Here is a 17,577-nt window from a genome sequence, read left to right on the forward strand (position 1 = left end):
GAGGCAGAGGCAAACAGATCTCTGTAAGAACCTGTCTCAAAAAAAATTAAATTCAGTACATACATTGAATTTAGCTAGTTTGTCTTTTCAGTGCTTTTTAGTGCTAGTATGTCTTTATGCTGTTTTTTGTTGTTGTTGTTGTTGTGTTTTCTGTTTGTTGTCTGAGATGGGATTCACCATGTAGCCCTAAGCTGCATTGAACTCCCTATGTAGACTAGAATTTATGACTACCCTCTTTCCTCTGCTTCGAGTGTTGACCTTACACGGGTGCACCACTGTGCCCAGCCCTTATCTTGTCTTGTTTCATTTTTCTTTTTGATTGAGGCAGTCTCACTGTGTAGCCCTAGATGGCCTCCAACTCACTATGTAGACCAGACTGGCCTGGAATTCACAAAGATCTGCCTGCCTCTGCCTCCGAAATACTGGAATTAAAGGCATGTACTACCAAGCCTGGCATTTATTTTGATTTTGAGACAGGGTCTCATTACATAGCCCAGACTAACCTCGAACTTTCAGTCTTCCTATCTCAACCTTCCTTCTAGTCTGGGATTACTTACAAGTGTGCACTACAACAACAGTTAAACATGCTTGCTTTTCTGTCTTTATGGAAGAAATTTTTTTTGTAGGGTATTTCTTAATTTGGATTTGCTTGATTATTTCCTTAGATTCATGTTAAACAATTTTGGTGGGAATTGTATTTGGGTGATTTTTTTTTTTTTTTTTTTTTTGCCTTTTTGAGACAGGGTAGCCCCAGCTGTCCTGGAACTCACTATGTAGACCAGGCTGGCCTTAAACTCACAGAGATCTGCCTGCTTCTGCCTCCTGAGTGCTGGGATTAAAGGCATGCATCACCATTCCTGGCTTTGGGTGATATCTTTGTACATCACATTAAAGCACATTATTATTTACTGATGATGTTAGGTCTGATGACTCAATGATCCATATATTATTGATACACAGTGTGATGGTTAATCTTGGTTATCAACTTGACTGGATCTGGAATCAACTGAGACTAAGCCACTGACCACACTTGTAAAGGCTTTTCTTGATCAGGTTATCTGAAGTAGAAAGACCCACCCTGAATGTAGGCTCATAGTCCAGTGAGGATGACGGCAACAGAGTAAACATAAAGAAAGGGAAGGGAACAGAATGGGAGAAAGAAGGAAGGAAGGAAGGAAGGAAGGAAGGAAGGAAGGAAGGAAGGAAGGAAAAAATGGAGGAAAGAGAGAGAAAAAGGAGAGGAAGGAGGGAGGGAGGAAAAGGAAGGGAAGGGGGGAGAGAGAGAAGGCTATAGTCATACTATAGGGAATGGGGATTACATCACTGAGTCAGGTGGGGCAGGTGGGGGAGGGAGCTTGGGGAGGAAAGTCTTCAGAGATGACCTAATATTGATGTGGCATTTGAAAGATAAGGAGTGACAGTTTAATAGGTAGGAAGGGAAGGGAAAGGCCTGCAAGGTAGAGGGAATAGCAAATGCAAACAGATGAGACATGAAAGGCAGCTCAGTACAAATAGTCTCCTGCCGCCACCAAGGAGGGGTATATGTTTAAAAGGGGCTTTTCTGTCCCTGTCATTTTCCTGATGACTAATCCTATAAACAACCCTTACCCCTAACAAGGGTTGGCTTGAGCTTGATGGTTCACCGAATACTTTCTATAACTCACCAAAGCCACTGGAGTTAATCAGACAATCATGGCATCTCCATTTTCTTTATTTTTTTAATTTTAAATTTATTTTTATGAGTATTATGCCTGCATGTAAGTGCACCCATGTCATGCAATACCCATGGAGGTCAGAAGAGGGCGCCAGAGCCCCTGAAACTGGAGTTACAGATGGTTGTTAGCCACCATGTGGATGCTGGGATTCGAACCTGGGTCTTCTGCAAGAACAGCCAGTGCTCTTAACTGCTGAGTCATCTCTCCAGCCCTTCTCCATTTTTCTAATGAGGGAAATAAAGCTCAGAAAGTTAAAGAAGCAACTCAGTAGATAGGCCAACAGAGGCTAAGGGTGGGGCTCAAAAATGGAACTTGGGTGTTCTGTTTCCCAAGGCGATCTGGTTGCTCAGCACTTGGAAGCTTCTACCTCCAGAAGTCTGAGCACCTCACTAGTCTCTCTTGTGCCAGAGGATTAGCCTGCTCCAGCTGTGCCTCCACTGCTCTACATTCCTGAATTCTTGACTGCCTAGGTTCCCTCTGGCCTGCACCAAAGATGGGCTATGAAATATCAGTGGATTGCTTTGATATTGTCAAGTCAATGTTCAAGTACCCATGGCTGGAATATCAAAACAGGACCAAAGGTGAGGATGGGATGGACAAGAAAAACAAGACTGACTACCTAGACCCAACCCCAGAAAAGGTTCTGGGCTTAGCAAATCTGTGGGAAAGGGAAAGGGCCTCACAGTAAGTCTCTAGTTCCTCAGCAGAGCTTACTGGGATCTCTCAAGTTGGGATACTTGTGTGTGCCCTCAGTATCTCCTACCCCAACTCTCATACCTCCAACTCTCTGCATAAGGTGTTCTTTGTACCCAGTGCTTTCTCCCCTTATCTAACTCCTGCTTGTACTGAAGGTGCTTGTACATCTCTAGGAAACCTCTCACCCCCCCCCCAGCCATATCAGGTACCTCTCAGCTATACTGCCTGCATCTATTGCCACATTTGTTTCCCTCTGTTAACCATTACAGAACATTTCTGCCTTGGCAATGAGACCAGCAGTTCTCAAAATGTCCCAGAAGTAACAGCGTTACTGTCTTACTAGAAATACAAATTGTCAGACCCACTTCAAGCCTCAAGAATTGGATACTAGGAGAAAGAGTCCCAGAAATCTGTATTTTAAATTTTATTTATTTTTATTTTTGTGTGTATGAGCATTTTGCCTGCATATATGTAAGTGCACCACATGCATGCAATGCCTGTGGAGGCCAAAAGAGGGCAATGGATTCCCTGGACCTGGAATTACAGATGGTTGTTAGTTGCCATGTAGGTGCTAAACACTGAACCTGGGTCCTCTGTAAGAGCAGTCAATGCCCTTAACCATTGAGTCATCTCTCCAGCCCTGAAATCTGTATTTTAACAAGTGCTCCAGTGAGTCTAATGCACACTCATGTTTGAGATAATGAACGAGTCCAATGGTTTTCACCCTTAGCTGAATATAGGCCACTTCAATGGAGCTTTCTAAAATGTCAAGGCTCTGTCACCACATAATCTGTCTCACTTAGTCTGATATAGGACATAGTATGTTTAAACTTCACCCCAAGAATTCTAACATGCAACCAAAATTGAGAACACTCTTCTGGTTCTGTGTTCCTTAACTCCAACTACAAAAGAATTATGTGGGGGATCTTGTTGAAATGAAGCTCCAAGACTGCACAGTAGCATAGTAGCAGGAAGACCACATGCCCCTGAAGGGCAGAGATATGCCTCATTTACAATCCTGTACCTAGAGAACATCGGTGCTAGTACTCACAAACTGCAGAATAAACAAATGCCTCAACAAACCCTTTTGAACCTATTTTGTAGCCTCTGTCTTATCTGTACCACACATGCTCTTGCTCCTCATGCCAGAATTCAGGAAAGTCATGACTCCTGTTCTCCTGCCCCTGTCCTATTACAAGGTGAGTCCTCTAACTTTTGTTACCCTAGGGGCGCCAAACTCCCTTCAAATTCAAGCCAGCTCACAGAACCCTGACATTCACCTGTAGGGCTGCCATTTATACTATGTGATCTTGGACAAGCCATTTCCTTCTCTGAGTGAGCCTCAGGAGCTTTATCACAGGCCAACACTGCCTGCCTCCTTGTGTGGAATTGCTATGAGACAAAGTATATAAGTCCTGGGCTGTGCAGAGTGGAGTGCTTATGAATAGAAGTCATTTTTACTCATTAACACAGGGTTTCTCAGTTGGGGCTGCTACATAACATACAGTCTGCCCAATTACATTTAAATTTCAGATAAACAATGAATTTTTTAATATAAAAATACCCCAAGTATTTTATTCATTACCTGAAATCTAAATTTAAGTTAATGTGCTTTTGGAGTTTTTTTGTTTGTTCTTGCTAAATTTGGAAACCCTGCTCACCATTAGTCAATGTTCTGTATTTTGAAGTCATGATAATCACTTGAAAATCCTTATGATCTTTTCATCCGTTGAGTTGGGTGGGAGCTACTGACTGAAGTCTCCCTCCCACCTCCTTTTTTACCTATTGTCCAGGGAGATCTATTCTAAAGGCAGGAAAACTTGAGAAATGGGTGAATCCTAGCCACATCCTCAGAGAAAGTCACTGGCCCACCAAACCTCTCTACCACGGTCAGAGCTATAACAGTTAAAAGCTTGGAATCTAGCATGAACAAGGCCCTACATTCATTCTCAGGAACATACAGAGCAAAGTAGTTACACAGCTGCGGATTTGAAGAAAGTCTTCAACTAAAGTTGTTTTCCCAACTGAACTATGAAGTTCATGCAGGGAGGGAAGAGAACTATATAGCACCTAGTAGGTGCTCAATTAAGTGTCTGAAGGAGCAGTAGCCTGTCTTTTTCCTCCCTTTATGCTATGCCCTCACCAGTCCTGGCCTTTTCATCTCCCTGTCCATATGACCTTTCAAAAGACTTTGAGATTCTCAAGTAACTAAACAGTGAACTCAGATTAATTTACAGAGCCCTCAAAAATCTGGAGTTCGGGCCAGGCGTGGTGGCACACTCAGGAGACAGAGGCAGGCGGATCTCTGTGAGTTCAAGGCCAGCCTGGTCTATATAGTGAGTTCCAGGACAGCTGGGGCTACAGGGAGACCCTGTCTCAAAAAGACCAAAAAAAATAATAAATAAATAAATAAATAAATAAATAAATAAATAAATAAATAAATAAATAAATCTGGCGCTCTTCTGATCTTCACAACTTTAGTAGGAGAGGAACAGAATAAGGATTAATTAGACACATTTTACAAATGAGAAGACTGAGGCCTTGGTAGGGTAAAGAAACTTGTCCAAGTCATACAATGGGTGAGCTGGTAGCTATGACTCCAGCCCAGATGAGAGGTGAAGGTGGTATCTCTCATTCTACCCTTTCTTGGGACTCAGCACTCTGGCAAGGGCCTAGGGGACCCCTCTGAATATTTTGCCACTTGTCCTCCCCTCTGCCCACCAGATGGTAAAGGAAGAGTTTCCCCCAAATCCAGAGTACTGGAGGATATATCCATGCAGGCCAAATGCAATCCCTTTCTGCCGCTCAAAGAAACAGGATCTCTTCTTAAATTGGCGCATTCTGCATGATCAACGCAAGGAACGGGAGTCCCACAAGATAATACAGAAAAAAAGAAACCTCCCTAGGTGTGCTCTGCCCATCTCCATATTCTTCCCACCTTCTACTTCTTCTAGGAAAGGGAGGAAAGAAGAGGAAGGGTTGGGCCAGGAATGGGGCAAGTCAGGCACTAAAGAGGATACTGGGGTAGAAGAGCAGCTCTGTGAGTGGGTATTACTGGTCCCCTTTCTCTGGTCTCTTCTCTGAGGCCCTGTGGCAGAGGTGGAATTGTGAACTGAGTAGAGAAGGAGCAAGGGGACCATGGTTGCCTATGCAATTTCTCACACAGATACTTCAAAGACAGTGCCCAAATCCCAAACCTCCATGTTTCACTCAGCGAGTTGACTTTAAAATCTAAGGTGGAAACCAGGTCCTTAGGTCCTACCAGGGACCCCCTGAAGTGGCAAAGATTAAAGGTCAGAACCATGGTGGGAAGAGAAACATGGAGACTCCTTCCCTGTGGGTGCCTTTACCTCAGGGCTCACTACCTCGGGCTCACACCACTCTTCTACACCGTCCTTAGTCCTTGCCTGAAAAATGGAGGGAGGGGAGACTGGGGATTGAACTATGCTCCTTTCAGCTTTGAATTTCTATATTTTTCTCTTTCTTTCATTGAATTGGCTGCTTTGGATGAGCAGGAACTCACAACCAGCCTGAAATCTCCAAGAGAGGATGAGCAGCACTATGCAGCCTATGTGAGAAGCTGTGTGTGTGTGTGTGTGTGGGTGTGTGTGTGTGTGTATGTGCGTGTGTGTGTGTGTGTGTGTGTGTGTGTCTGTCTGTCTGTCTGTCTGTCTGTCTCTGGAGGGTGGCTTCAGCTGGGTGGTGGCTGAGCTGGAAAGTAAACAGCAGCTACAAGTGGATGATGGAACAAGTTGATGCTCCGGGTATAAATTACGGTTGTGTCCAGTAGCTGCTGGGTTGGGGTCCAAGGTCTCGTCACTTTCCTCGGCCCCTCTTCCTGCAGGCTCTGGGACAACTGGGCATCAATGACGAGTCTGTTGTAGACACACTATGGCAGGTGGTAAGTCTAAGAGCTTCATGGAGTTCAGGAAGAGAGAAAAGAAGGTCTGAGGTATGTAGAGGGTAGATACACAAACACAAGACAAGGCTTCTCAGAGTGTAAAAGGTCAGATCCACCACTGTGTGGTAAGTTACCATCTTGTGCCCTTGGCCTCTTTAAAGAGCAATTTGAAGAAAGGGGGAATCTGAAGATCCTCTTTAACAAAAAATATTCTGGACTGAAAGCAAGGAACAAACTGGACCTACAGCCAGGCATGGTAGCACATGCCTGTAGTCCCAGCACTCAGGAAGTTGTAGCAAGAGGATCACAAGTTCCATGCTAGCCTATAATACAAAATGAGTTCAAGGCAAGCCTGGGCCGTATAACAAGATCGTGTCTTGAAAAACCAGTGGTACAGCCCTTGTCTAGCATGAACTAGGCCCTTGGGTTTTATCCTCTCACAAAAATAGATCAAACCAAACAAAAACTGGGACTAAGTTCATTCTCTACTTTAACTAAGACATTGTTTGAGGCTTACATATCTGTTTGACAATTGGGATCTAAGCATTTCTTTTGTTGTTTTTAGGGCAGAGCCTCACTAGTAGCCCAAGGTTTTGAAGTCATGGGTGATCCTCCTGTCTCTGCCTCCTGAGTGTTGGGATTACAGGCAAGAGCCACCACACCCAGCCTGGAGGCTCATCATTCTTCTCTAAAATCACACCTAAATTTTACAAAACACAATATTTATAAATATCTCAAAAACAGAAGCTCTTGAGAATCCAAGTAGTTTGCCTAAAGCCAAGTAGATACTAGATACCACACAGATTTGAACAGAAGCTAACTCAAGGTTCAGTGCTGCCTCCCTTGCACGACCCTGCAAACCTCTGTGCTTGAAGATAAACAGACCACTCTCTAGGTCTCTGTTTCCTCTCTTGTAAGTTTGAAAAGTTGCCGGGTGTGGTAGCATGGTGGGACACCTTTAGTCCCAGCACTCAGGAGGCAGAGGCAAGTGGATCTTTGTGAGTTCAAGGCCAGCCTGATCTCTGTAGCAAACCCAGGCCAGCTGTGGCTTCAGGGAAACCCTGTCTCAAAAAGACCAAAAAATAAAAAAAAGCTTGAAAAGTTCAGCTGACACAATCCCTAAAGCGTTGACATTCTACCTCTTGATGGTATGTTTTCACTACTTCCCTCTTAAATCAGGCTCAAACTGGTTCAGCAAAAGTGAAGGATGAGGCCTATCGAGCCCTGGCCATCCTGGGTATGTTCTCATCCTCTGTGGGTGCTGGGGAGGTATGAAAGAAGGGCCCATATTCTGACTCCAACCTAGCATTCAGCAGGGTTTGATAACTATTCCAGGTACTGTTGGCCAGAGAGGAAAGTGGGTTGAAAAGGAAGAACAGACTGGAGACAGGGAAAGGGAGGCCTGCAGAAGTTGTATTCATGCTGAGCCAGCTGCTCTGGTACCCTGGGAGAATGAGCAACCCCTTGGAAACCAGTACTTGGACCACCTATCTTAAGAGTTCAGTGCAGTCCAATGGGTCCTTACAGAGAAGAGGGATCTTGGAGGTTCTGCCCTGACCTGAGCACCCTCCTGTCCAGGTTGCCTGAATAAGCATGTGATCCAGGCTCTCATCAAACAGCTGACAGGACAAAATGAGTGCAAAAGGATGGAGACTCTAACGGGGCTACGAGTGGCTCTCAACTCTTGGGCTGCTGTGCCTAAAAGCAAGGTAATTGGGAGGAGGGCCATAATTGGGGCAAAGAAAGTCAAAGTAATTAGTGGGTTTGGCTAGGAGCTGAGTCAAGAAGGCAACCTAGCTCTCAGAAGCCACAGGAAGAAGCCACTGTCCTGTGGAGTCCCCTGGGTAACATGTTTATTAAGCAAGCATAAAGACCTGAGTTTATATCCTCCAGAACCCATGTAAAAGCTGAGTGTACACCTGTAAGCCCAGCACTGAGAGGACAAGGGAGTAGACAGGAAGACCTCAGGGGCTCACTGGCTAGTCTAAGCAAAATGGCCAATTCCAAGTTCAGTGAGATGGCTCAGTAACAGCACTTGCATCCAAGCCTGACAATCTATGTTTGATTCTTGAAACCCATGGCTGAGATTAAATGAGATACTAAAGTAACCAGCATGCCTGTGCTTTATAAATGGGAGCTATCATTATCATCACTTCCAAAATACCCTACTGAAGCAAAACCTCAATCAAGAGAGAGCAGAGACCAAGACAGTCCTGTGATACTGCTCTCAGTTTTTTCCCCTTTGAGCCTTCTTCCTTTAATTCCAGGATTGTTTCATGTGAGAAAGAATCCAGAACTCATGTCAGGCCCTTGGGCCACATCAACAAACCAAACAGGCAAAGAACTCTACTCTTGTGGAGCTCACATTCAGGGGTGGGGGAGGCATAATAATCAGTAATTTAATTATAAAATTATACAGTATGTTAAAGGCAACAAGTGCAAAGGAAAAAAGTATGTAGTGGGAGGTGGTAGCACCAGGAGCATCAAGTGGGAGTGGGTTTTAATTCAGATATGGTAGACAGGGAAGATCCAATCCGGAAGGTGTATTTGAGTAAAGACGAAAAAAATCATTAGGTTAGCTTTACAAATTCCTAAGAGAAAGCATCCCAGGCAGAACGACTGGACAGCGCACAGGGGGAGTATGCTTGGCATGGATCAGTAAGAAAAGCCAGTGTGACTGAAGTAGAGTGAGAACAAAGAAAGCACTAAGAGATGAAGGTCAAGTCAAAGGAGTGAACAGACTAGATGGGATGTGGCTTTGGGGGCCTATTTAAAGCACTTGGGCTCTTACCTTGAGAGGTCTTATACAGGATGTAACTTGTATTTCAAAAAGTTCACTCTGCATGCTGTGCTGTGAAAAGACTAGGGGCCAGGAGCCAAGAATGGAAACAGGAGACCAATTAGGGTCTACTGAAACAACGCTGGCAAGATGTGATAGTGGCTTAGACCATGGCAGTCACCATGGATTTAATAAGTGATTAACTTCTGGATTTTTTTTTTTTTCTTTGAGACAGGGTCGCACTGTAACCCCAGCTGGCATAGAACTCCCTATGGAGACCAGGTGGCCTCTATCTCACAGAAATTCACTTGCCTCTGGCTCCCAAGTGCCTGTGCCACCATGCCCAGCTAAACTTCTGGATATTTTAAAAGCAAAATTCTGATGGGCTAAATGTGAGACAGAAAGCAAGGATGAAGGCAACATTTTTGGTCTAACAATTAAAAGGATAGAATTGTCATCTATTAAAACTGAGAAGACTGAAGGGAAACAGGTTTGGATCTAACAACATTAGTTCATTTTGGACAAGTTATGTTGAGATCTCTTTTGGACCCAAAGGGAGATTGCAAGTAAATAGCTGAATATATAATTTAGAGTATGAGTGAAAAACAAGAACCATAGGAAATTTGGGAATTGTTAGCATATAGTAGGCAATTACATCACTGAACTAGATGAAGTCACCTAGGAAACACTAAGAATCTAATTTGGGAACATTCCGATGTTGAGAGGTCAGGGGAAAGAGGAGGGACCAGTCATTGTTGAGAAGTGGCCAGCGAGGTAGGAAGAAACCCAAGTGTGATATTCTGAAATTCAAATTACATTGGCCAAGGAAGAGCCATATCAAGTAATACAAGTACTGGGCTATGTATGTAACTCAGTTGTCGTAGTGCCTTCCTAAGTTAGATCCCTAGCACTGAATACACAGGACATGGTAACGTATGCCTATAATCCCAGCACTTGGGAGATGGGGAGGCAGGAGGAACAAAAGTTCCAAGGTTTCCCTTAACTACAATATCAAGTTTGTGACCAGCCTGGACTACATAAGACTATGCCTAAAAAAAAAAAAAATGGTATTGAGAGATTGAGCAAAAAGAAAGTAGAGACACAAAAGATAGTAGCTGATATTAGAGAAAAATGTCTGGAAAAAAGAAAAGAACATTTCTATGTGGCGAGTAGAAAGAAGAGCAGCAACAATGTAACAATGTCCTTAAGTAGGTGAGAGGAGTTAAAGTTTCTCTACAATTAAGAAACTGGTTTTAGATCGCTGGGTATGGCCCATAGCAACAAGCAGCAGCTGGAAATGGTGGCAGGTGAAAGAAGTATGGACTGTCTTCTAACTACTTTGATTTGCTCAGTGAAGTAAGAAACAAAGTCATCAGCTGTAAGAGCAGAGGAAAGAAGCATTTAGAGGCTATGGAGGAAAGAGTGTGAATGAAGAGAAAGGAAACTGCCCAGGGAAACTGCACTAAGAATGTACATAAGGTTTTTGCTCAGGCATTTAAAGTAAAATCAGAAGCAGCAAGATTAGAAGCTGGGCCTGGTAAAACAGGCCTGTAATTCTAGCTACTCAGGAGCCTCAGGTAGGAAGATTGCAATTCCAAGGCTTACCTATGCTATAGAATGAAGGAGTTCAAGTCCAGCCTAGGCAACTTAGCAAGACCCTGTCTCAAAAATGAAAAGGGGGGCTGAGAATAAGCTCAGTGGTAGACCACCCCACATGCATGAGACTCTAGGTTTGTTTGTTTTGAGACAAGGTCTCACTATGTAGCTCTGGCAGGCCTGCCTCTGAGTGCTGGAATTAAAGGTGTGCACCACCACGCCCAGTCCAGGCTCTAGGTTTAATTGGAGGGAAAGAAGTAAAAGGAAGTAGAGGGGATGTTTTTCTATGTTTTTCTCCAGAAAGCAGAAAGTAGAGAGTTAGATTTAACTAGGTAACAAAGATTGTGTGAAGTGAGAGGGAGGGGGCAAAGTAGCAGAGTGTGAGGCTGGGGAACGATTACAGCAGGACCGTGGAATTTAAGCAAGGTAGAAGGAAGGCAAGGAACAGTGAAAAGGTGTTAGACTCAATGGAATGATAGTCCTTTGTGAAATCAAACAACTGATGGCATCAGGAGGTTAGCTGAAAAAATGAGAGGTGATCAGAGAACGGAAACAAGAAGTTTCAGTTGTGGATAGTGAGCAGGCCTCTGCAGGATTGGTGGCAGAGGTACACTGGAAAACAAAATTATTGGAGGAGAGATCCTGTATGAAGTACAAGTGTAATTTAAAATTGCCAAAATTTAAGATAGAAGTGTTTAAAAAGATAACATTCACAAGACAAAGTCATAAAGAAATAAAGAAATCTGATCTAGGGGAAGCATGCAAAACCATGTGATGGCATGAGGCTCGTTTTAGAGAGAATGAATGATGGGAAGCAGTATCCTATGAAGCATGAACCCTGAGCCAAGCATGACAGCACATGCCTGTAATTGGGAAGCTGAGGCAAGAGGATCCTGATTTCGAGGTCACCTACAAAGTAAGATCCTGTCTCAAAGAAAACACACACACCAAAAACATCAAAAGTGAAGGGTGGCTGAAGACATAGCGCCTCCTGCTGACCATTTCACGTACTGTCTCCCTCTTAGAGGTCTGAAGTTGGAGCTGAAGAAAAGTTAGCGCTTGTGCTGCAGGCACTGATAAATAAGTCATTGAATTAAGTATCCCTAGAAGCAGCCCTGTGTTTGGGTTTTCTGAGGCCCTGTAGCAACACAGTTCAAGAGTTCCTGCTGCAAAGTCTGTACCAAGGGCCCATGACCCAGAGAATGAAGGTACGAAGGGCATGAATCTGGGATCCCTAGGAAACACCTGACAACTGGCCACAGCTGATTTGGGTGGGGGTATGGATCCTGCCAGCCCTGTCCCAAAGAAAATAAGCTTCAGCTGGGTACATAGCAGAGATTTCTGTGTGTTCATGAATATGGATATACATGAGTATGGGAGCATGTTGAACATATAAGGATGTACATCTACATATATTTGACTATTAATGTTCATTTATGTACCTGTGCACACATCAACTTATGTTCTCATTCAAAAGACCACAAGGCAAAAGAAAGTACCTCCACCTGTTCCATGAGCTCTAGGCCCAGCCCTCAAACCTGCTTGTCATCTACATACCTCCAGGTACATATCTGTATACCGCCCCATTTTGCCCCTCACAGGCACTTAGGATGCTGGTAAAGATAATGCATATACATTCAGCTACAGTCACCAAGCCCATTCTGGATCAGCTATGCTCTTCTGATGTCCTTGATGTAAGTTCTGGACTGCCTTCCTCAGCACTAGAAGAAGGCTGGAAGATGGGAAAAGGCACCATCTTTCACACCTCCCCACCCCTGCCTGCCCTTAGGATCGTTTTGAAGCCACCCAGATGCTCAAGACCATTGGGCTGGAAGAGATCCAGGCACAGGGGCTAGAGGAACTCACATTCGACCTGCTCAAGAAGAAGATGCACAATGAACCCTTCCTAGTGAGATCACAGCTCCCAAACCCATCTCCTCTTCTCTTCAGACAGTAGTACCCACCATATCCCATGCCTAGTATCACACTGTTCTTAATCTGTTCCTCATGCGGTCTATTTTCAAGTCACATTGCCTTTGTTCAGGCAGTTCCCTCAGCATAAAAATGCCCTCAAACTGCCTCCTCTGATTCATTCATTCCTATTAAAATGCCCTTCCTTTCTTCCCTCTCCCTCCCTCCCTCCCTCCCTCCCTCCTTCTTTCCTTCATTCCTATTAAAATGCTATTGATCCTTCCAGACCATCCCAAGTCCAGTGTGGTAGTGCATTCCTGTAATCCCAGCACTTGGACGAAGGAAGCAGGATGATCAGGTTGAAAGCCAGCTTTGGCTACACAGTGAGTTTGAGGACAGTGTGAGCAACATGAGAAGAAAACAAAAGTCCAAATGACACCTCCTATGGAAAGATTTCCAAATCACCAGGCTCAAACTTGCCTTTCTCTACTTCCCTTGCTTTTATCCTCACAGAACTGTAGCATTTCCACAGTTTTAAAATGTAGACTGTGTCTCACCTCTGCGTAAAACTTCTCAGTGGCTTCCAGTGCCCCCAGAGTGGCCTACTTTGTGTCATATCTCAAGCCCAACTTACCTCGTCAGCTTTTTTCCCCCTGCATGGAGGATCAAACACAGCCTTACCTATGCTACACAAGTGCTCTACCACTGGGCTACGTCCCTAGGCCTTTGTTCTTTTAAAACACTGTGTTGCCTGGCTAGCCTCAAACTCACGATCCTCCTCCCTTTGCCTCCCAAGTGCTGGGATTACAGGTGTGCACCACCATGCCTGGCACCTCTCCTCCTTTATTTCTCATACCAGCTATGGTATGGCCATGTCCTGATTTGCCCCTCTTGTCCCAGTATAATTGCTGAGTACTCTGAAGAGCCCCAGCTTGGCCACCTCAGTAAATAAACTCAACTCCTCATCCTGTTTTTTTCTTGCATCCAGGTTTTTGCACGTGAGATCTTCTCTGCCACCAAAAAGATCTGCTTCCCCAATTCTCCCACTCATCCTTGAAATGCCAGCTAAGGCATCACCTCCTCCAGAAAATCTTCCCTGTATCCAAAAACAAATCAGAAAGTCCTATGTGTACCCTACATAGTACTGTAATTGCCTGCTTACTTGTCTGCTTCCTCTAAGGCACATATGCTTTGTAACAAAAAGTGAGCATTTAACAGAAGTTGTACACCCCTGTATTCCCTCTCTGTTGCCCCACTCTGCAGACAATGAGGCAAGCTATGGCTGGAACAGCAGAAAAGCTCAAGATGAAGCCTTTGATGATGGACTTGATGGAGGCGTGAGTTGGGCTGGGCTGGTAGGGATGAAACGGGTTGGGTGAGAACCTTGCCATCACTTCTGGCAGTATTTTCTGGGCTTTTGCTCATGTGTTTAAAAAGGGAGGCAGGGAGGTGGAGAGACGGCTCAGCAGTTAAGAGCACTGACTGCTCTTGCAGAGGACCTGGGTTCAATTCCCAGCACCTACATGGCAGCTACAAACCATCCTTGACTCCAGTTCCAAGGGAATCTGACACCCTCTTCTGACCTCCGTGGCACGGCATGACATGGGTGCACTCATATACATGCAGGCAATACACTCATGCACATAAAATAAATAAATAGATAAATAAATAAATAAATAAATAAATAAATAAATGGAGGCAGGGAGGGCTAGTAAGACCGGTCACTCAGGGTTGCTATAAAGTTCAAATTACTCTAACCTGAAAAGTACTTTCAAAAGGTTAAAAATTCTAGACAGATCTAAGACCTGATAATCATTCAGTGATTCCTGGCAAACTATAGTATCTGCCCCTCCCAGATCCTTTGTTTCCTTGTTAAAAACAAGAGATGAAATTAGCAGCACTTATCACCATCATGCCCAGCTCACTCTGGGCCTGAGATGTAACTTCCTCCCTTCTTCCCTTTCTCTCCCTTTCCCTTAACTGAACAACATACTCCTTCTACACAGGCAACTGATGAGCCCAAATGCCAGTGATCGCCAGGAAGCAGTCATCTCTTTGGTAAGGCAGGCTTTTTCTCTGACCCAGTTCCTGAGATGTGCTGATGGTGGGGGCATTGGTGATTGGGCAGTTACTTAGGGTAAGAAAGAACTGTAAATTTGGGGAGGTCATTTAGATTGGAATTCTAGCCCTATCAAGAGTTCAGGGCTCAGGGTATGTAGGATAAAAGCTAGATGGACATGAAGGATACTATTAGACATTACAGAGATTGTCATGACTCTTCCTGATGAATAATGTGAACTAGATCCCCAAATGGCAAGGAAAAGGAAACCACAACTCCTCTACAGGCCACAAAGTCATCACAAAGGGAGTAGAACAGGAAGAGGATGGGCATCCTGGGGCTGGTTACTCAGGCAGGCTCCCCCATTCTCTGCCCAGGGTGCACTGGGAATCCGTAACCCACAAGTGTTCCACCTGCTTGAGAACCAGTCTGTGAAGAAGAGTGTAAGACATTCCTGCCATGGATTCCTCTTCTCTATCCCTCCTCCACATCTCTCCTCCTCATCTTACCATTTGCTCCTGGTCAGCAATGAGGGAATAAGGGTGGAAATTCTCAGACAGTCCCTTGACTTGATGCTTTGGGATTACAGTGGCTTGTGGCTAGAACTTTCCCTCCCTCAGGAGCTACCCCACTTTCCCAGCCTGAACCCAAAGTGAGCCAGTGCAAGGGTCTTTATTTCCACACAGCTACAAGATACGTTGTTTGGGCCTCAATCCATCCCTGGATCCAAAACAAGCTGAAGAATAAGGTTTTCTTTGTGTATGACATACCTAAAAAAACTGTGAAGGCCAAGCCCAGAAGGTTCCAGAAGGAGCCTGACGACCTAGAAGATTTACACATTCGAGACTTTCGACTTGCTAAGCTGAGTCCCTTGTTTATTGCAAAGGCCGGCAACAAGGTAGGCCAAAAGAAGGAGCTGCCTGCTTTCTCATTCTATTTCTCTAAACCACAAAAGCAAAAGCCACAGGCCACAGGGCCTTGGCAGCCAAAAGTCAGGGAACAGCTTCGGAACTTGGTGAAATCTCAAAATAGGTTCGTTTCTTCGGCCTAATTCCCACTCTCTTCCTTCAGGATGGCTTCCTGAGAAAATAACCCATTTTCTTTCATGAATAAATGGTTGTCACTCTACCTACCACATCTCTGCTTCACCACTGCTGTTCACTTCAGAGGCTGTGCTGGAAGTTGATTTCCTTGCTGGATTGAGTGTTCTTTCTATGCAGTCGCGCTCCCTTTCACCAGAGCAAAGAGGGGAGGACAGAACCAAAGATTCTCTTCATGGCCAGATTTTCTGTTGCAGTTTCATTCTGTTGCTATGACAAATACCATGATCAAAAGAAACTTAGGGGAGAAAAGGATTTATTGGCTTACATTTCCAGATCACAGGCCATCATTTATGGAGGTCAGGGCAGGATCTTGAAGACAGGAGCTTGAAAGCAGGAACCATGCAGGAATGCCACTTGCTTGCTTGTTCACAGGCTCATGCTTAGCTAGCTTTCATATACAGCCCAGGACCATCTGCCTAGGGATGGTCCTCCTCCTGTCCCCCAGTCACTTCAGTCCTCCTACATCAATTAGCAATCAAGCCAATCCCCACAGACATGCCCACAGACTAATCTGATCAAGGAAATTCCTTGACTTTTTAAACTTCCCTCTTCACAGGTGACTCTAGGTTGTATTAAGTTGAAGACAAGAACTTACTAGGACACTTTCCAAATCAAATCCTTGTTTGTGCCCATATATTTTATAACAAAATTAGAATACTAAGCCTCTACCTTGAGAGAAAACAAGAAAATACTGGGAAGTTTGGTTCTCTGACCATTTTCTAACTTGCCCTCAACCTTTTTCATCACTGATTAAAAAAAAAAGTTTTTTTAAATGTTAAGAGGCTGAGCAGTTAAGAGCACTGGCTGCTCTTCCAGAGGACCCAGGTTTGGTTCCCACCATTCACATGGCAGCTAGCAACTGTCTGTAACTCCAGTTCCAGCAGTTAATAGTCTGACACCCTCTTCTGGCCTCTGTGAGCATGACATGGGTGAATTTACATACATGCAAGCAAAACATTCATACATAGAAAAATTTTTTTAATCAAAATTTTTTTAATTTTTATATGCCAGGCATGGTTGTACATGTCTTTAAATCTCAGCATTTGGGAAACAGAGGCAGGTAGATCTTCGAGTTCCAGGCCAGCCTGGTCTACGCAATGAGTTCCAAACCAACCAGGATTACAATCAGACCCTGTTTCAAAAAATATTATTACATTTATTTATTTATTTCCTTATTTATTTCCTTTATTTATCACACATATGAATGGGTGCATGTGTCACAGTGCACATCTGGAGGCCTAGGGACAACTTGTAGAAGTTGATTCAGTCCTTCTACCATGTGAGTTCCAGAGATCAGCCCAATTTTTAAAATCTTTTTGAGTCCATCTAGGTCTCAGAGTAGGCCTGAACTTTCAATCCACCAGTGCTGGGATTATAGGTATATACCATCATACCATGCTGATATTAAGCTTTGGTCAGAGCCAACCAATCTCCCTGCTGCACCTATACTCTACCTACCTCAGTTTCAATCACTTTGAAAAACCCCATTTGGTTTGTACAACTATCTTAGCTTTCTCTTATTTCTACTGACATATCAATTTCCCTTTGCAATCAAACCTACCACACCAATCTTAACAAGCCACAAACCATATTAAGAAAAAGCTTCCAGGCATGATGCTGCACACCTTTGATCCCCGCACTCTGGTGACAGAGGCAGGCGAATCTTACTTAGATCAAGGCCAGCCTTGTCTACAGGTCTACAGCCTGGTCTACGGGACTACAATGCAAAGCAAGTTCCCAGACGAGCTGGGGCTACAGGAAGACCCTGCCTTAAAAAAAGAGAAAAGAGCTGCTAGGCATAGAAGTGCCCACCAGCA

General features: G+C 44.3%; 1 protein-coding gene across 1 annotated transcript; it reads left to right on the plus strand.

Annotated features, from left to right (window-relative positions):
• The first annotated feature begins 2,208 nt into the window (after positions 1 to 2,208).
• Positions 2,209 to 15,708, plus strand: Heatr9 (HEAT repeat containing 9). Its single transcript, XM_008848186.1, is given in 16 exon segments — positions 2,209 to 2,296; positions 3,561 to 3,610; positions 5,136 to 5,317; positions 5,578 to 5,704; positions 5,927 to 5,983; positions 6,256 to 6,312; positions 7,492 to 7,549; positions 7,891 to 8,021; positions 11,713 to 11,895; positions 12,289 to 12,381; positions 12,477 to 12,596; positions 13,862 to 13,935; positions 14,605 to 14,656; positions 15,035 to 15,100; positions 15,344 to 15,359; positions 15,362 to 15,708. Coding segments are annotated over 16 exon segments (1,701 nt in total).
• Positions 15,709 to 17,577: the final 1,869 nt, after the last annotated feature.

Source organism: Nannospalax galili, unplaced genomic scaffold (assembly GCF_000622305.1).
Source record: "Nannospalax galili isolate Female #2095 unplaced genomic scaffold, S.galili_v1.0 scaffold363, whole genome shotgun sequence".
NCBI classification, from domain to species: domain Eukaryota; kingdom Metazoa; phylum Chordata; class Mammalia; order Rodentia; family Spalacidae; genus Nannospalax; species Nannospalax galili.